This window comes from Sminthopsis crassicaudata, chromosome 3 (assembly GCF_048593235.1).
Source record: "Sminthopsis crassicaudata isolate SCR6 chromosome 3, ASM4859323v1, whole genome shotgun sequence".
Lineage (NCBI taxonomy): Eukaryota > Metazoa > Chordata > Mammalia > Dasyuromorphia > Dasyuridae > Sminthopsis > Sminthopsis crassicaudata.
The window spans coordinates 641,916,391-641,938,018 of NC_133619.1; the positions used below are offsets into that span (position 1 = coordinate 641,916,391).

At 33.3% G+C, this 21,628-nt stretch overlaps 1 protein-coding gene across 1 annotated transcript; it reads left to right on the forward strand.

Annotated features, from left to right (window-relative positions):
• The first annotated feature begins 19,478 nt into the window (after positions 1-19,478).
• Positions 19,479-20,405, forward strand: LOC141562609 (vomeronasal type-1 receptor 1-like). Its single transcript, XM_074302613.1, has one exon. The coding sequence runs from the start codon at positions 19,479-19,481 to the stop codon at positions 20,403-20,405; it is 927 nt and encodes a 308-aa protein (XP_074158714.1).
• Positions 20,406-21,628: the final 1,223 nt, after the last annotated feature.

The following is a 21,628-nucleotide window of genomic DNA, read 5'->3' on the forward strand; positions in this document are numbered from 1 at the left end:
TTGATGCAAAAATCTTAAATAAAATATTAGCAAAGAGATTACAGAACATTATCCTCAGGTTAATACACCACAACCAAGTAGAATTTATACCAGGAATGTATGTCTGATTCAATATTAGGAAAACTATTAGCATAATTAGCTATATCAATAGCCAAATTAATAAACACCATATAATTATCTCAATAGATGCAGAAAAAAGCATTTGATAAAATCCAACACCCATTCCTATTAAAAACACTAGAGATTAGGATTAAATGGACTTTTCCTTAAAACATTCAGTAGCATCTATTTAAAACCATCAGCAAGCATCATATGTAATGGGGACAAAATAGAACCATTCTCAATAAGATCAGGGGTGAAACAAGGTTTCCCACTATAACCATTATTATTTAGTATTGTATTAGAAATGCTAGCTTTGGCAATAAGAAAAGAAAAAGAGGTTAAAGAAATCAGAGAATAAATCAGATAAAGAAATTATCACTCTTTGCAGGTGATATGATGGTATACTTTGAGAACCCTAGAAAATCAACTAAAAAGTGTTACAAGTAATCCACAACTTTAGCAAAGTTGCAGGATAAAGAAAAAAATCCATATAAATCATTAGCATTTGTATACATCACTAACAAAATCCAACAGCAGATACATAGAAAAATCCCATTTAAAATAACTATCAATAGGATAAAATATTTAGGAATCTGTCTGCCAAGGAAGTCAGGGACTATATGAATAAAACTGCAAAACACTTTCCACACAAATAAAGTCAAATCTAACCAATTAGAAAAATGTCAAGTTCTCTTGGATAGGTCGAACAAACATAATAAAGATGATAATACTACCTAAACTAATCTATTTACTTAGTGCTATAATAATAAAACTCCCAAGAAGCTATTTTACTGACCTAGAAAAAATAATAGCAAAATTCATCTGGAAGAACAAAAGGTCAAGAATTTCAAAGGAATTAATGAAAAGAAAAGAAAATGAAGGTGGCCTAGATGTACCAGATCTAAAACTATATTATAAAGCAGAAGTCATCAAAAGCAATTGATCAATGGAATAGGTTAGGTTCACAGAACTACCAATCTAGTATTTTACAAAGCCAATCACCCCAACTTTGGAGATAAGAATTCGCTATTTGACAAAAACTGCTGGTAAAATTGGAAACTAGTATAGCATAAATGAGTCATTGAACCACATGTAACACTGAATACCAAGATAAGGTCAAATTGGGTTCATAATCTAGACATAAAGAATGATATTATAAAAAAATTAAAAGAATATAGGATAGTTTACCTCTCAGATCTGTGGAGGAGGAATGAATTTGCAACCAAAGAAAAATTAGACATCACTATTGAGCCCACAATAGATAATTTTGATTATATAATGTAAAGGGCTGAAACTGAGTTGATGTACTAAGGCCAGATAAGCAAGCACTTAAGGCTACTTGCCAATTGGACAATACTGGATTAGCATATGCTTGGAAAATGGCCCTTCCCACTATTTTGTGCTGGTTCAATCTTTTGTTGTATACAGAGAATTGTGGGGAACATTAAGGGGTGGAGTAAGACAAGACAGACTCACCTTGGGCAATAAAAAAAGAGAGGAGAGGTTGTGGAGATCCTGCTTCAATCCAATTCACTTCTACTCTTAATACCAAGAATAAAGACCAAGGATTTTTGCTTATCCTGACTAGGGCTGATTCTAAGGTATCCAGGGTGCTAACTTGGTCTTCACAATATTAAGTTAAAAAGTTTTTGTATAAAAAAAAATAATGCACACAAGATGAAAAGGGAAGAAATAAAGTGGGAAAATATTTTTTACATTCAAAGGTTCTGATAAAGGCCTCATTTGTAAAATATGCAGAGAATTGACTAAAATTTGTAACAGTTCAAGCCATTCTCCAAATGATAAATGGTCAAAGGAAATAAACTGACAATTTTCAGAGTAAGAAATCGAAACTATTTATAGGCATATGAAAAGGTGCTCTAAATCTCTATTGATTAGAGAAATGCAAATTAAGACAACTCTGAGATACCACTACACAGCTGTCCGATTAACTAAGATGACAGGAAACAAGAATGACCAAAGTTTAAGAGTATGTGGAAAATCTGGGACACTGATATGTTATTGGTGAAACTATGAATGGGTCCAACCATTGTGGAGAGCAATTTGGAACTATGCTCACAAAGTTATCAAACAGTGCTTATACTTTGATCCAGCAGTGTTACTATTGGGATTATATTACAAAGAGATCTCAAAGGAGGGAAAGGGACCCACATATGCAAAAATGTTTGTGGCAGCCCTTTTTGTAGTGGCAACAAACTGGAAAATGAGTGGATGCCCACCAATTGAAGTAAGGCTGCATAAATTATGCTATGTGAATGCATTTGTTCTATATGAAATATTATTGTTCTATAAAAAACGACCACCGAGATAATTTCAGAGAGGCTTGGAGAGATCTTCATGAACTGATACTGAGTGAAATAAGCAGAACGACAAGATCATTATACATGGCAACAACAAGACTATACAATCATCTCTTCAACAGTGAAATGATTCAAACTTGTTCAGAGATGAAGAGAGCCATCTACATCCATGGCTGTCATTGGGTCATAGGAGGTCAATGAGGATCACAACATAGTATTGTCATTCTCTCTGTTGTTTGCTTGCATTTTGTTTTCTTTCTCAGTTTTTTCTTTCTTCTTGATCTGATTTTTTTTGTGCAGCAAGATAACTGTATAAATATGTATATATATGTTGGATTGAATATATTTTAACATATTTAATATGTATTAGACTACCTGCCAGCTAAGGGATGGGGTGGAGGGAATGAGGGAAAAATTTGGAACAAAATATTTTGCAAGGGTCAATGTAGAAAAATTATCCATACATATGTTTTATAAATAAAAAGCGTTAATTTTAAAAAAGGGAGAACTTTCCACTAATGAAGAGGAAATGAGAGCAAAATTAGGAGTTATTTTGCTCAACTATGTTAAGTCCAAGTTAGCTCCCTAAAACAGTGCTTTAAACTCGCCATGTCAGCTTACAAAAGAAGCTCAACAGGCTTTGAGAGAAGTTGAACTGGCTTTCTCCAATGTGGTTGAAAGAGTCACTCAAAAACCCTTGGAAATATCAGTTTTTGCTACAAAAGTGGCACCCACAGCAGTCCTTCATCAAGGAGACAGCATGATAGAGTGGATAAACTGCCACCACAACCAGACCAAAGCCTTACTCTTTACCCAGTGCTTGTGGCTAGAATTTTATTAAAGGCCATTAAACAAGCAATACAATTATCTGGGATAAGACCTGATAAGATATTCACCTTTTATACCAATGCACAAATTAATATATGCTGTAAAACCATCCCAAAGTCATCTCCCAGAGTTCTTTCGCTGGGTGTAGCAGGTTCAATTCATTACTGCTCTATTGGAACTGATTTGGTTCATCTCGTTGTTGAAAATGGTCACGTGCATCAGAATACATCCTCAAAAAGTATCATTCTTGAAGTATATAATGGTCTCCTGGTCCGGTTCATTTCACTCAGCATCACTTCATGTAAGTCTCTCCAGGCCTTGCCAAAATCATCCTGTCAGTTATTTCTTACAGAACAGTAATATTCCATAATATTCATATACCACAATTCATTCAGCCATTCTCCAATTGATGGGCATCCACTCAGTTTCCAGTTTCTGACCACTACAAAGAGGGCTGCCACAAACATTTTGCCACAAATATTTTTTCATATGTGGGTCCTTTTCCATTATTTGTAATCTCATTGGAATACAGACCCAGTAGAGACATTGCTGGATCAAAAAAGTACCCACATTTTTATGGCCCTTTGGCCATAGTTTCAAATTACTCTCCAGGATGGTTGGATCATTTTACAACTCCATCAACAATGTAGTGGTATCCTAGTTTTCCCACATCCCCTCCAGCATTTATCATTAACTTTGCTGGTCATTTTAGCCAATCTGAGAGTTGTGAAATGTAATCTTAGAATTGTCTTAATTTACATTCTAATAAATAACAATTGAGAGCAAATTTCTGTATGACTAAAAATGGCTTTAATTTCTTCATCTGAAAATTGTCCATTAGGTATCCTATGGCCACTTATCAATTGGGAAATGAAGTGTAATCTTATAAATCTGAGCTAATTATCTGCATATTTTAGAAATGAGGCCTTTATCAGAAACCTGGCTGTACAAAATTTTCCCCAGCTTTCTCCTTCCCTTTTAATTTTGCCTACATATGCTTTGTTTGTGCACAAACGTTTTAATTTAATGAAATGAAAATTGTCCATTTCATATTTCATAATGTTCTCTAATTCTTTTTTATGGGCCAGAATTCTGAACTTGAAACAAAGAATGTTAGTGGAATTGATGAAGACACTGGTAGTTCAGTACATGTAAGTTAGTACTTAATATAGTTCTACAAGATTCAGACCTATGATTAGAGAGCACATAAGCTCAAATAAATTCAGCCAGGGGCAGAGCCACAGAAGACAAGTGGACAAAAGGCTTGAGAGTAGAGCACAAGCCCTTGGACTTAGATTCATTTATTGCATCTCATACCACCTTGTTGGCAGGCTTTCCTCCTGCACTTCTTCACTGAAACCAAGACTTCAGAAGGCCTCTAAGAAAACTGGCCGAACCCCAAGTGAAGGAGATAATAAAGGATTTCGACGTTCACCCCTGGATACTCAAGGGATTACTGAACTGAAAAGGCTGCTCCCAGAGACCCCAAGAAAACCAAACCAAAAAGGAACAATACATATATAGGATAGTAATGGTATTATTAGATTTGTTTCTTTGTTGCCTATAGTAATTCCTTTAATATATTTTTCTTAGTTTTACAATGAACATTTCTAGAACTATATTGAATAATAATGGTCATAATTGGCATCCTTAATTCATCCCTCATCTTATTGGAAAGGTTTCTACTCTCTCAGTCACAGAGGTCAGAGAACAGCAACTGCCTGTTTGTCTCCTTGTATCATCCTCTCACAAGAAGAGATGCATTCTGGGTTGGATCTCCAGCATCCACTTTCAGGTGGCTCCCAAGGATTCCAACACCTCTCTTGTATTCCAACAACAGATAATGCTTGCTGGTCATTTTAAATAGATACTGCTTATCATTTTAAGAAATGCTCTTTATTGTTATGCTCTTGTGACTCACCCATTCTAAAGAATGGGTGAATCAGCATCTGATGGGATAATCATAAAACTACTATTGGTTTTCTTGTTATTACTTTCAACTGTGTGGATGGTTTTTTCAAAGCAAGCATCTACTAAGAAAGGGTTTTTAAGAGGCAGAGGTGTGTCTAGATTGTGGACAGGTAAAAGCTTTTAGTTTTCCAAATTCTTTCAGTTTCTCTGATATCTCTAGAGACAAAGAGTGAAACAAAAGAAAGCCTTTTGTCAAATCACAGCAATTTGTAAGGAATTGTGCCTGAGCAAGGTAGAGCTCTAACAAGGACCCAAGCCTAAAGTGGCTTGGATGTTCACAGCAAGACAGGGAAAGAAAAAAAAAGTCCCAGATTCCCTGGTAGGAATACAGATTTCTCAGACAAACACTATGAGAGCAGCTGAGAACCCAGATTGGTTCTGAGAGACCTGAAAAGGTTAAGATTAATTTGGGGGTTCCATTTTTCAGGGTTTCTGTTTTCAGGGTTCCCCGATGATGATGAGAGTTAGGAAAAGGGGAACTCTTTTTGGTTCAGCGCAAGGATAGTCTAGTGATGGTGCAGAGTCCCCTGTAAAGGAATTTACAGGCCTGAAAATCTAGATAGATAAAAAAGATTTATTGTAGGAGTTTGAAAGTAAGGGTAAAAGTAGAAAGATGCCAGGGCCAGAGGTGGTCACTGGGCAGACAGGAACCCTTACATGGCTAAAAGGATTCCATGTTTGGGGGGGCTCCTACAATGAGTAGACTTTCAGGGATCCCCTTTTTATAATTTTGAAGGGGGGTGGAGTCCCAGGCTTCTGGCTGGTTGTGGCCAGGTTTAGCATTGAATAAAATTCAAAGGGTTTTTAGATAAGGAAGAAGCTGTTTGTGGGGGTTGGGGAAACCTGAGCAGATAGTGGGGGGCTGTGAAAGCCCAAGTTAGCTCACATCTGGTGGGGGCTGGTAAAGCCCGGATATCATTGGAATTCAAAAAGGGTGCTTTTTGACCAGGATTTGTGAATCAAACATCCTAGCTTCTTCAGCCATGGTAGGGGGGAGGTTGGGAATCAGAAAGGAATCTTAAAGGGACCTCAACCCCCAGAAATAGCATGGGCACTTTCCAGGTCTCTCAGACCACAGACATCAAGGATATTTGGAAGATAATCAAGAAAGGTTGGAGCACTACTACATGAAGGGAACTTCAGTAAATCAGAAGCTTGAGCTTGATTTTGGAAGACACTGAATTAGCATTGATCACAGCAGCAGCAGCAACAGCTGCAGCTTCTGAGATCTCAGCCCACAGAAGGTAAGGGAGTCAACTGGTGAGAAGATTATAGGGGTCTCTTTGCTACCCCTGAGAGAGGACTCTAGTCTTTTCCTCATACTCAGATTTGGGTTTCAGTGCTGGCTCAGAATCACATGATGAGGAAGAGAACTAATACTCTAAAACTTATACTCAGAGTAGAGCAAGGATCCTCCTCAGTCTTCCAGAGCAGAAAATAATTCTTATGGTCAATCACAGACCAGAGTGTAGACCAGAAGAGTCAATACACTTCTTTTTAGAGCATATCACCTTGGAAAAACTGAAAATGTACAATTTCCCAGAAAGATCTCTAAAAACAGCTGCACACTTGAAGCGGACATTGCACACACTACTCAAAAAAAAAAAAAAAAAAAAAAAAAAGAGGCTTATGCGAACAAATAGTTAAAATTTAAAAAACAAGCTGGGGAAATGTGCAAACAATTCTGGCCATATAAATTTAATATGGTAACAGGGATGATCAAAACACAAATTCAGAAGAGAATAACAAAGTTAAAGATCTTAAAACCAAAGCCTTCAAGGGAAAAAAATCTGCAAAGAGTAAATAATATAATACACACTCAAGGTGTATATACAAATCTATTTTACCTTGTAGGAAAGTAGGAAGGGAATGGGATACAGAAAGGGGGAAGGTTCATAACAGACAGAGCACAATGGAGAGGGGGAATAGTAAGTAACAAAGTATTTTTTGATGACAGGGTGGAAGGAGAGCATTAATAGAATAAATGGGGAAGAATAAAATTAGCAATAGTAAGCAAGAATTCATTCTAGTTAGAGGTAAATGAAGATAGTAGGTTGATATGGGAGTGGGTATTTTTGGTTTTGGTTCTAGGACAGAGTTAAAAACAGAAGGAAGAAACTGAGGTCAGGGACACCATCATCCATTGAGCAGGACTAGAAGTGATTACACTAACAACTTGCTACGAATATTTTTTTTGAATAGAAAGCATAGAAGAAAGAATCTAACCATAGGAAATTACTAGGGTAATGGAGAAAACTCACATTCATCTTCAAAAGATAGTGAAGTTTAAAAAAAAAAAAAAGCACTCCTTCCTTAAAGAATCATGAAAAATTATCATCTTCCTCAAAAGAATTCATAGAAAGGCTCAAAAAGACTTTAAAAATCTAATGAAAAGAAATTGAAGATTTTTTTAATGAAACAATCCAAGAAAAAAAATAAAATGATTATGAAGTGAAAGTTAACTAACTAGAGAAAAGATCCATAATCTTAAAGAAGAAAATGACTGAAAACTAGAATTAAGCCAGAAAAATTATGAAACTAAGAAATAATAAAAAAAAAGAAAAAGAACAAATTGAAACAGAAAAGAATGTGAAACATCTCATAAAAAAATCATCTGAAGAATTGATCAAGAAGGGAAAACATAAGAATAATCTGACTAATTGAAACCTACAATAAAAATATTTTGATACAATAATTTATTTTATCATCAGGGCAGTTAGAAGTGTACACAAACACACACACACACACACACACACACACACACAGGGAGTAGGTTTGAGTATCTGAAGGGATAATATTTAATAAATAAAATTAAGGGCTGAGAAAGGAACATGCTGGAATAAAGGGAAAGGGAGAGGGGGAATGGCATAAGTTATCTGCCATAAATGAGGAAAGAAAAATCTTTTACAATGGAGAGGAAAACAGAGAGAAAAGAGTGAGAGAACCTTACTCTTGTCATAATTGACTCAAAGAGGGGATTATAGACTATCGATATAGAAAGCTGTTTTAGCATATGAAGGTGATTAAAGAAGGAGGGGATAACAGTAGAGAAGGTGCATTGTGGGAAGGTGTGGTCAGAAGCAAAACAATTTATAAGGAGGGACAGAATGAAAGGAGAGAGAGAATAGAATATGCAGAGAGGAATATAGTTAGCAATAGAAATTATGAAAAGAACTTTCTAGAAAGTTTCTCTGATGAAGGCCTTATTTCTCAAATATATAGAGAACTGAATCAAATTTGTTCTTGAAAAAAACATTTCCCACTTAATAAATGAACAAAATATATTAAATATACCCATAGAGCTATAAAATCATGCATATCCTTGGATCTAAAAATCCTACTACTAGGCATGAATCCCAAAAGAGGTTATGAATTTTTTAAAAAGGATCTATATGTACAAAAATATTTATAGCAGCTCTTTTGGAAATTGAGAGGATATCCATCTATTGTAGAATAGAAGAATAAATTTTATTATGTGATTATGATGGAATATTGTTCCATAAGGAATAATAAGCAAGATACTCTCAAAAAAACCTCGAAAGTTCTCCACAAACTCAAGCAAAGTGGAATGCGCTGTGTATAAAGAAATAACAATGTTGTGGAAGGATCAGCTATGAATAATTGCTGTTCTCAGTAATACAATGATCCAATATATCCTGGAGGATTTATGAAAAATGCTCTTCATCCTCAGAGAAAGGACTGATTGGGTCTGAATGCAGACTGGAGCACTTTTTTTTTTTTTACTTTATTACTCTTGAGGATTTTTGTAAGGGGAAGATAAATATTTTCTTTTGCAACATCACTTTTAGAGAAAGATTTTGCATAACTTCATATGTACCTTCTCAATGAGGGAAAGGTGGGAGAAAAGGGAGAGAAAGTGCAACTCAAAATTTCAAGAACAAATGTAAAAATCATTTTACATGTAGGTGTGGAAAATAAAATATTAAGTAAACAAAAAAGTGAAGAAAGAAATCCTTGGAACAAAAAAAATTGACAAACGGGCCAATTCCAGAAAAGCTGGAAGACTTGTATGAATTGATGCATATGAAATGAATGAACAGAAAAACATTGTATCCAGCATCAGCACCAGTATGTGATAATTAACTCAAACTGATTCAGGTCTTCTCAGCAGCAAAATTATTCAAGACAAGAACAAAGAACTCACAAAGGAACATGCTATTCATAATCAGATAAAGAACTGATGGACTCTGAATATCTATCAAAGCATATGTTTTTTCTCCATTTTTCAACTTTTCGTCATTTTCTACTCTCACAATTGTAATTAATATGGAAATATGTTTTACATGATTGAACAGTGTATAAACCATATCAAAATGCCTACCATCTTTGGAAGAGGGGGAATAGGGGAGCAAGAAAATTTTGGAACTTAGAATTTTGTAAAAATGAATACTAAATTTTTTCTTGATGTGTAACTGGGGGAACCACTTAAAATTAAAATTGCTCTTTCTAGATTAATAATCTTTCAGGGAGAAGAAAATATAATTCTAACCCGATAGTCTCTCTCATTGAACAAAGTAGAGTGGCCAACATCTAGCCTTAATCCTTTGCTTCTCCTTACAAAGGGAAGCAAGGTCTTCTTAGAGAAGGTTATATACAGGTGATTATATACAGATGACTTTAGATTTTGCATTTTTGCTCCCTCACAAGTCATATTTTGATTCATGTTGCTCCAGACAACAGTCATGGCAAAATAAGTCAATGTAATGTACATATACTTTAACACACATGAGTTACACATTACATAAGCGATAAGAATGAAAAGAAGGTATCCCAATTTCATTGTTTTTTTGACTTAATTGCAATGTCTTCAACTACTGAGGATTTTATCAGAGATTGAAAAATTGTGGCCCTTATTGAGGTGTACATAACTTTCTTTACTGACAATAGTCTATTTTTTGCTGATGATCATTGTGGGGAAGATGTGAAGCCAGCAGACCCTAGGAATTGTACCAAAAACATTAAAACAAAAAATGGTACCACTACTATATTTAGGAATATTAGCTTTAACAAGGAATTCATATTTAGAGATTTCACTGGAAGCCTGGAAATTTGAGTGATAAAAAGTATGATGCAATGCTTGGGATCCCTCAGGACTAGCCAGTTACTAATGGAAATACTTATAATTAGCATTAGTTTTCCTTCCTCTGACTGTGAAGACCTCTTTAATAGTTACAATTCTGGTCTCTTGGAACCCAGGAAACTTTCTCTTTATTTTTGTATTTGCTTCATGACTTAACCATTTTAATTATTTATTACAAATGGAAATTTGTCAATCAGTAGGAATCCTCAAAGACATTTTCATCTGGGACAAAATTTCATTTTATTAGACACATCCTTTTTCCCTCGACAGACTATTGTCATGGGTACTTCCCATGACATGATAATCACAATTTGCCCGATAAATGGGCTCAGACAATCCAGCCCTTCTATCAGTCCATGTCTTTATAATCTGCCTATTCCATCACACTTGCATACATAGACACACACACATGAACAAAGGCACAAATTCTGTTTGATACAGCACTTTATTTTAAAAGCAGAGAACAAGCAGGTGAGTATATCTCTTCTTATATTCCAGTTTTATATCTAGGAACTTAGAAGCAGGAAATTTCTTCCAGGACATAGAGTTAAAGTATTGTTCAGTCACTGTGGAAATGACAATGAAAAGACTTAAGAAGCCTTGGAACTTTTTGGTATCTTAGTGCATCCCTGAATTAACTGAGCTTTTCTTTCCTACTCTATGAATTATTCCCTATCATAAATAATGCTTTCACATCTCTTAACTGTTGTCCCTGCCTTGAGAGCTGCTTAAATTCCACACATGTTATCAAAGGCATTTTTCTAAACCTTTCTCTGCTGATATCATTTTTGTTTTTTTTGTTTTTGTTTTTATTTTTGTTTTTGTTTTGTTTTGTTTTTTTTTACTTTTACATTTTCTGTTCTTATTTTTTCAGAATCCTATGTCAATGTTTCACTTTCCTGATAGACCAAAGCTTTTTTTTTTTTTCCTTCTCCCCTGGACTTCCCCCCTTCATTCTCTTCCTTTGCTCTTTCTACCCCAATGGATATGTCTTTAAGGTTATTTTCTCGTCTCTGAGCTGCTTTTATGCTCTTTTTCATACTTCTACTTTGAAGAACCTTTGAGATCTTTCTTTCTTTTCTGTAAATTCTCTCCCTCATTTACTGGAATTTTCGCCCTTTAGGTCTCTATTGCTTTCTTTTCTTTATTCTTTATATAGACAGGAAGAGAAAGAGAGAAAAAGAGAAAGAAAAACATGACATATGCTTGTATATACATATACACATGCAAATACATATGCACATATAGATATAAATATACACATGCATATATACAAATACATATACATACATATATTTATACTTACCCACATTTACATATATACATACACACATATGTGAAACATGAAAACAACAATATATAAATAAGCTATATGCATGACAAAACTTCATAACTTATTTTCCTCTCACAGTGTCAATTGTGGCCCTAAAACAAGATTATATTATTCCACAAAAAGCTGGGAACAAAAGGAAGGAAAGTGCTTATCAATAGCTATATGTTGAACTACCACTCTTCCTTTTATTTTTTTCTAATTTTTCTATGACATTCCTTCACCTCACAGTTTTAATGTTTCTATGGTGGTATATCATTCCATGGAGGACATGCATCTGATTTTTTTTCAGATCATCTCCCTACATTTTGCTCAGCAAGTATCACAAATCTTTTTTTTTTTGAGATATAAATGTATACCTATTTTAAAATTTCCTAACTTTCCTATATGGAATAAAATATTGCCTACTCTATCTTTGATCTCCTTTGCCACCCAGTGAAGTAATAATTCTATTTTTTAGGAGCATTTCATTGTCTTTCATCCTTAACAACTTGGTTTTGAAGAATGAATTTTTATATCCCTTCACCTTCAGCATTAGGAGAAATAGGAGCCTATATTAATAGTAAGAGTAATTTTTTGACTAGTAAAAAGACATAAATTGAATGTTCAGTATAGGTGATCACACAATTATAGCAACATTCCATAAAAGTATTGTTTGAGATTTTAATCTTTTTTCTTTTGTAAACTGTGTGTGTCATTTCACATTAGCTCTAAACCTGGCTAAAATATTTCTATTCAATTATAATCTTTCAATATCTTTTTCCTCCTCAATGCCCTTTCTTCAACTTCCATATCAACTCAATAACCATTGTAATCACTCCTTAAGGCTAGCTTCAGCATATAATCTCTTTTTCTAATATATTCTATTACTTGTTTAATCTATCATTTTGATTAATATTTACATGTTCCACTAACATTTCTTTATATTTGCTATTTCTTGTCATCTCTCTCTTAATTTTCTTTATTTAAGTCTTTACTCCTTTATCTTTTTCATGCTCTTATATTCTACCTAAGCCTATTTGATCTGGCTTCTTTTTCAATCTTCCTTCACAGAATCTAGAAGTAGATGCAAATAAGAGTATTTTGCTTTGGTTAGTAATAAGTTACATTTCCCCACCTCATTTTCATATATTAACAATTTTGGTCCTCTTTGAGAATGAATGACAACATCCTTAAACACATTTTGCCTCCTGACGTAATTTATATAGAACCAGTTTTCTCCATCTTTTCACATTATTTTCCTTTTTTGTCATTTTCACTTCTCCTAAAAAGAAGATAATTATAAATCTAAAATATAGGTACTCTAAACTTGTGGGATGAGGAAAAGCATTACTTATCCCCAAAATGCAGTTCTCTGTCCTAGTTTCATTATTTTTATTCTGCTCCCACTTTCAACCATAAATAGCATTAGTATGACGATGTTTAGTTGGATAAAATTTTTAGTAGAATAATATTAAAACTCTGAAAAGTACTTTGTGCTCTTTATAAAACAAACCTACTTTATCTTTGTCAATAACAAATATCTTTCAATATTTTCATATATATAATTTTATATTCATATTTCATATTCAAAATGTCAATAACAATATCTTTGTCAATAACAAATAAATATCATAAAGCAGCATTTCCTTTGACTGCTTTATGATGAATCATTTACTTATTAGTACTTTTATAGGCACTTTCCTCCTGTCATGGAAATTTATTGATAATGATACATTAAATAATGGAATTGCCGTAAAAGGGTTACTTTTCATTTTATACATTTCCAAATTTTTTATCATTAATGTAAACTTAGAAAGCTAGGTGACACAGTGAATAAAACCCTGTGTCTAAAATCAGGAAAACTTGAGTACATATCCAACATTAGACACTTGCTAGATTTATAACTTTTATTTTAAATTTATTTTCCCCTAATTATATGTAGAAATTAGCATTTCTTTTTAAAATTTTGAGTCTCAAATTCTTTCTCTTCTTCCCTTTCCAATGCTTCAATAATAAGACCAAAAATTGTTATAGATTATAGATGGATAGTCATTCAAAATACATTTCCCTCATAATTATATTATAAAAGAAAACATGACAAAAAAATTTTTTTTAAAGTATGATCCAATCTGTATTTAGACACCATTAATTATTTATATGGGGATGGTTAGCATTTTTCAACATAAGTCTTTCAGAGTATTCTTGGATCATTTACTACTGGTTATCTTATTGTACTGCTCTTACTTTGTACATAGTACATTTCACTTTGTATTAGCTTGTGTAAATTTTTCCAGGTTTTTCTCAGAGCATCTTATTTTTCATTTCATCACATACTACAATTTGTTCAGCCATTCTCCAAATTATGGGTATCCCCTCAATTTCTAATTCTTTGTCACCATAAAAGAGCTGCTATAAATAATTCTCCTTTTTTATTTTTATCATTTTGGGGATACAGAATCAGAAATAGCAATTTTAGGTCAAAGTTTATGACCTTTTGGCATAGTTCCAAATTGCTCTATATGACTAAATCAGTTTACAACTGCACCAACAATGCATTGTTTCATTTTTCCCATATTCTCTCCAATATTTTTCATTTTCCATTTTTGTTCTAATTCAACCATTCAGTAGAGTAATTTGAAACTATGCTCAAAGGGTTCCAAATACATACATACAAAGGATATGCTCATGAAATACCACTCCTGTAATCTATACCATAAAAAGATTACTAAAAAATAAAAAAGGAGCTGCATATGTAATAATCCTTAAAAGAACTCTTCCTTATTAGGGCAAAGAATTGAAAATTGAGGGAATGTCCATTAATTAGGGAATGACAATATAAGTTGTATGTGATTGTGATTGAATACTGTTGTTTTATAAGATGAACAAGATCCTCTCAGGAAAACCAGGAAAGATTCACATGAACTGATAATAAATGAAATGGGGAGAGTGGGAGAACATTACATGCAATAATAGCAAGGTCCTATGATGATCAACTATGAAAGACTTATCTCTTCTCAGAAATATAATGATACAAGATAACCTCCACAGACCCAGTGATGGAGTCAATGCAGATCAAAGTACAATTTTTTATTTATTTTTCTTGCTTTTTTGTCTATTTCTTTCATACTATAACTACAAAATTTATTTTGTATTACTGTACCTATATGAGCTATAACAAATTGCTTGCCTTTTCAATAATTGGGGTACAGAAGGGAGGGAGGGAAGAACAGAATTTAGAATGCAAGTATTAAAAAAATGATAAAATTATTTTACATGTAATTGGGGAATATATTGAAGAAAAATGTACAAATTAATGCGTGAAAATCATTGTCTCCCCCACTTCATTTCCATGCAATCTAAACAAGATGGCAGAATAAATATTTTTCTGATTCCCAACCTCAATGGAACAAAAATTATTCTCCAAAGATAAAGCAACTTCAGGTGGCTCCATATTCTATGAAGTAGCTTTGTAAACTGTGGGTCATGACCCCTTATGGGGCTGTACGATTGAATAGGGGAGTCACAAAATTATGATTTATTATCAGTAAGTGTCTGATTTGAATACCTATATAGCTGAAATCATGTTATTAACCCTTCATATAGGACACTAAGAATCAAAAAAATATTTAAAAAAAAATTTCCCAGAAGGTGATGATTATTGACCCTGAGGTCATTCATCGTGCCTCCCCCATCTTGTGACCTCTAGGCAATAAACTTACATTTGCAGACCCCAGGACATATCACAGGTTTTCATCAAAATTCACTCAAAATCCACTCCTACAACCAGTTCCTTCCTCCTTTCAAGTGATGTGGAGACTGGTTTAAGACTGAAGAAGGTTTCTTAGCCTCAGTAGGTAGCTTGGCCCAAGCTTTTCAGAAAGAAAAAGTTTTCTAGGCTCTAAATCATTCTACTTGTATGACTTTGAACAAATTAATTACTTCCTTTCCTCCATATTCCTTAACCACTGAATAGAAACAATAAGAGTTTTACATTGGTTAATTAGTCCATTCCCCCTACTTCACTTTTGATTTTTCACAATTTTTTTCAACACCCTCAAAAATATTTTTCTTCCTGAGAATTTCATTTATATAGAATTGGATTTCTCCATCTTTTTTTTCATTTTTTTCTTTTGTACCATTTTCACTGCTTTAAAAACATGTTAAAATTCAAATCTAATACTTCACTGTTGTTGATGAGGAAAATTACTTATAAAAATATATGCAGATCTCTGAAATCATTTGTCCATTTATGTCTTCCATCCATTTTCAAATTTAAATGTTTGACAGTGTTTAATTAGATCCTTTGACAGACTAACATTGTAGTTCTTTTTAAAAAAAAAATATACTTCTTTTTGCTCCTATATTAGGTAACATTACTTTTAATTTTCCAGCATCCTTGTCAACAATCCAGTAAATATAAAATGCTATTTTCTCTGCTTTTTGATAATGAAAATGGTATATAAATGTTAACTAAATGATTATTCTTATGGTTGTTTTGGAGTTATTTTTTTGGTTTATTTTCTCTGAAAATCTAGATTCATTAAACCTTTTAATTCCAGTTTTTTTGAATTTTCATGTCTATCAAATAATAAATCTGCTCCTTATTTTCTGTGTTTTTGGAAAAGACTTTTTCAGACATTTTCTCAGACTCATTTTCCATTCTTATAAAATCAAGAAACCAAAGCAAATGAGGAAATATTAAGCTTTAGTTCCGACCTCATTTATTTTATGTCAATTCAACTGGATCCTAATTATAGAAAGACAATCTTTTCCTACTTCCCTTATTGACTAAGTAACCTCCTCACCACAATAGTACTTCCAAAACTTGTCATGTTTCCTCACTGTTCCAATAGCTTCTCTCCTCTCCTCTTTTAAATAACAACTTTGCCTCATTTTTATTTGAAAAAGAGATAGCCCAAGAGCTTTTTCTTCTTCTTTCTTCTTCATCTCAAATCAGTCAGCTATCTTCCTTTTCTATCTTTTGCTTTACTCATATCAAGAGGTAGTTCTCTTTTTAAGATAATCCTTATCAATATCTCTGTAGCCTTTGACATTGTGGATGACCTTCTCCTTGATATTCTTTGTTTTTATGATCTAATATCTTTTGATACTTCTACTTACCTCACTGCTCCTTCTTAATATCATTTAGTGAATCTTTATTCAGGCCATGACTACTAAATGTTGATTTTCCATGGTCTCTTACATGTACTCTCTTCATTTCTTTCTTTACAATTTTTCACTTTGTCAGCTTATTCAGAGTACATATTATCACTATAATATAAAATATATAGGCATTCAAACAATTATTTAATCAGTCCTAACTTCTCAACTATTTTCTAGTCTTATATCTCCACTAGCTTATTAGACAGCTTGATTTAGGATTTCTGTTGACATCTTAAAACCTATCCAAAATTGAACAAATATGTATTTCCCTGAAAACACTCTGATCTCTGAAACTTTCCCAATTATTTTTAAGAATATCAATATTTTTTCTAGTCACCCAAACTCACCAAATGGGTTTCATCTTTCTTACTTATACTCTCGAATCGGGCCTCTCCATATCCATTTGGTCATCAAGACCTATTGATTTTACTTTTATAACATCTGTCTTAAGGACCAACCCCTTTTTCTTTTTATTCTTCCAACAACCTGGTGCAAGACTTCACCACCTAATTGTTACAATATTGTGCTAGTTGGTTTCTCTGCAAAATATTTTCTCCAGTTCATCTTCCACTCCATAAAATTATATTCTCAAGGCACAGGTCTGATCAAGTCTCTCTTCTCCTCAGTGGAATCCAGTGGTTCCCTATCATCTCTGGGATCAATATAAAATCCTGTCTTTCTCACTTCTCTTCCTATCTTTTCAGTTTTCTCACACATGAAAGCATTCCCCTGACAGCCAGGCAAGTACTCTGTAATTCTCTGACATTTTCTTCCTTAAATTTTACAAAGAAGACTTTCAGTCTCCTGACAATGGACATTTTTATTATCTATGCCCCATTACTGAAGTTAATGCTCTTTTCTCTGCCTTCTTCCTTCACTGTATTCCTTCAAATTCCCAATAAATCTTACCATCAGATGGAAATTTACCTAATGCCTCTTCTGATTCTCCTCTATTCTAGTGTCTTCCCTTTGTTGATTGTCTCCAATTTATTTAATATGTCGCTTTTTTTCCTTTATACTTCTTTGCATGCCATCTTCCCCTTCAAACCTGACCTCCTTCAGAGTAAAAACTAACTTCTGACTTTCTTGGTATTCCTAGCTTTTGGCACATTGTTTGACACATAGTAAGTGCTGAATAAAATGTTTATTGAATGGTTGACTGAATAAATGGCTTCTTAGGTCCTTTCCATTTCTAAATCTATGATTTAGGATCCTATCTGAAGAGTGGTCAGAGTGATTAAATCAAATGGAAGCCTGGTTCCACTTGCAAAGACTTGGAGAACCAGAGGTACTTCTATAATAGAATGAAAATGAGCAATTTAAAAGAAATTAGATAGAAAATAAAAATTGAATGTTGTATATGCAGAGGCTATCCAATTGTTCAGTGTTAACTGAGATATAAATTATGAAGTAATTATCAGAGTGATTGGAAAATGTTAGGCACTGTTTAAATGTAATCATATTATTCTTGTTAATTACTATTATTTTTATTGCTATATTTCAATTTTGTTTTTACTTTTTAATGCATTATGCCCTCCTGAGGGCATACTGCTATAATTCTTGTAGACATCAATGTTCATATAGTCTTGTATCCTTCATGGACCTTAAGTTAATTAAAGACAAGAATAACTTTTTATTTCCAGCCATAAGACTTTAGAAATAACCTACATATAATTTTCATGTAATAAGTAATTCTTTATTAACTACTTTATTCTACATATTTGTCTTTTTTCTTTTACGATGACATACCAAACTTTATAGAAATGTACATAAAATACCTAATTAGCAGACTTGTTTGTTGCTTTGAGATGTAATTAAATTGATCAAGTATTAAAATTTTGCAGCAAGGTAGGAATATTTTCTCTTTTAAAGATGTTTTATTTCATTAAATAGTAGGATAACTTTTGTGATTCACAAAATATGTTCAACTTGAGGCTTAAAATATCTTTGACAATCTCTTTTGCAAAAAAATGTAATAAAATTTTGGTTTCTCACATCCCAGATATTATTTGTCTGAGATTGTCACTAGATTATCATTAATAAAGATAACAATCATTAATAACTAATAATTGAGAAATCTATTATATGTCTTAGAGACTGTAAGACTTTTGCCTTATTATTTCATGTGATTCTCATATAAATCTTGTAGAATAATACTATTAGTATATTTAATGATAATTAAATATGAGATAAGATGATTGTCTCATCTAGGGTCCCAGAACCTTTTATGGTAGTTCCACATTTTAAACTGTCATTTTTATCTTTTTTATTCATGATATATTAATAGTGCATTGTGAAAATATTCCTACCCACCTAACCTTTTGAAACTGAACTTGTGAATTCACTCTTCTAGCAATGAAAAGCAATGAAAATGTGAATTCATTCTTTTACCACCAAAAGAAAAATTCTCCATATTAGAAGATAGATTTCTGGTATCATATCTATATGATTTTCTATTATTGTGCTAACTTTCATATCCTTACTATCAAGTGAAGATACAATCAAAACAATCTCAATACTTAAGTTTATTATATCACAAATCAGATCAATGATAGGATTATCCCAAAGTTCCCTAGAGGGAACTCCATTCTCTTAAGAACACTCTTTATAAACTTAACAAATTTTTCATCTTTTCCTAGAATTTGTTAGCACTGACCACAGTTTTCAAGACTCGGAGAAAATGATGCTTAGTGACTTGGTGTTGGGTGTTTTCTTCCTTATTCAGACGGGAGTTGGGATTCTTGGTAATGTCTTCCTTCTGATCCTATACATCTCGATTTTACTCACTGGCCACAGGCTAAGGTCCATAGAGTGCATTTTTGCTCACTTAACTTTAGCCAACTTAAAAGTGATTCTCTCCAAGGGGATCCCTCAGCTGATTGCCTGCTTTGGAATCAATAATTTCTTAGATCTTCTTGGGTGTAAACTTATAATTTACTTCCAAAGTGTATCCCGGGGTGTTTCCCTCAGCATCACCTGCCTCTTGAGTGGTTTTCAGGTCATCACCATTAGTCCAAGTAATTCCAGATGTGCAGAACTCAAAATCAAAGCTTCAAAGTCTATTGTCCCTGCCTGCTTTTTCTGCTGGGGCTTCTTCCTGGTGGTAAATTTTATTTTGCTTGGAAGTATTCATAATTCAAGGTACATGAATAATAACACAAAGATGTGGAATCTGGGATATTGCTCAATTTTAATTCCTGCCTCTTTCAATCCTCCCCTTTTTGCAATTGTCTTTTCAATCCCTGATGTTATTTGTTTGGGATTCATGATCTGCAGCAATGCTTACTTAGTTCTGTTCTTGCACAGACATCATCAACAAGTCAAACATATTCATGGTTCTCATGTTTTTCCAAAACCTTTCCCTGAGAAAAGAGCCACCAAGGCTATCCTCCTCCTTGTGAGTACATATGTCTTCTTTTATTCTATTAATTCTGGCTTGTCATTTTATTTCTTTAAAATGGATAAACATCAGCCCTGGTTTGTGCCTACACTGAATCTCCTAGCAGCATGTTTCCCAGCCATTAGCCCTTTTGTACTGATCTTCTCTGACTCTCGAATTCTCAAATATTGGTATGCCCTGTGGCAGAGTACACCTTCCTTCTCCTAAGGCACACTGCCCTTACCCTTCAAAGAAACCTGTTGTAACACTATGGTAAACTAATATCTTTCAGAAGTTTATGGGAGAGAGGCAAGGTCACTGGAATTTAAGGATTATAGAATTTACCCATTAGAAACAACCTCTGTCATCATGTAGTCAAACTTTTTCTTCTTTTAGAATGGAGAACTCTAATCCACATATTGTGTATGGTGCCTTTGGTGACACAGATTAAAAATAACATAATCTTTAAGCTTACATCTCCAGATTTCAACCTACTTTTCCTTCTGTTAGACAAATTATGATGTGAAACTGAAATAGAAACAGAATTCACTGAGCCATACATTAGTGTTCCTTAGTTTTGCATCATGACTATGTTTTAAAATCTAGTGTTAAGGGCAATTAGATGATTTGGTGTATAGAGCACTGGCTCTGGGGTCAGGAGAATGCAAGTTCAAATCCAGCCTCAGATACTTAACACTTTCTAGATGTGTAACCTTGAGCAAGTCACATAATTCCAATTGCCTTGCAAAATAAACAAATAAATATAAAAAATTACTTAGTGGAATAATTTGAAAAAAATGTAATATTATCTGGTTTTAAAAATTCAAGTGGATAGAACACTGGGACATGAGTCAGGGAGACCTGAATTCAAATCAATCCACAGACATTTCCTAACTGTGTGCAAGTCACTACACCTTTCATTGCCTGGCAAAAATGAGTTCACTGTATTCACTGAACAAGGAAATCAAACCACTGTTGTTGCCATAAAAACCTCAAATGCATTCACCACTGGACAGATGCTACTGAAACAACTTAAAAACATAGTTTATGTTTCATTTTTACTCACTTTGTTATTTAGTTCTTATTAAATTTTAATCCCATACAAGTCAAATTTAGGCCTGTAGTGGATTTTAGTGCAGTCCCCTGGTATTGTGTTTGACACCTCCACATTGGACCATACAAGTGCTCATGTAATATGAACAACATATTTTTTTATTTCTCCAACTCATCTTGACTTAAGTTGAAAAGGTTTGCAGTTACTGCATTTGGAAATATTGTATGGAAAATTAAGTACTGAAATTGGAAAGAGGAATGCTTGGGAATGCTCTGTTATTTAGAAGCACCACAATGTTTTTTAAAATCTTAAACCTACTTGAGTTTCAGTTTTCTCCTTTGTATAATTATAATAATATTGGTTCTCATGTCACTGCAAAAATATTTTTCAAATTAAA

Bases quoted from the DNA above. Each gene is read 5' to 3' on its own strand.
- LOC141562609 (XM_074302613.1), top strand. From the start codon at position 19,479: ATGATGCTTAGTGACTTGGTGTTGGGTGTTTTCTTCCTTATTCAGACG.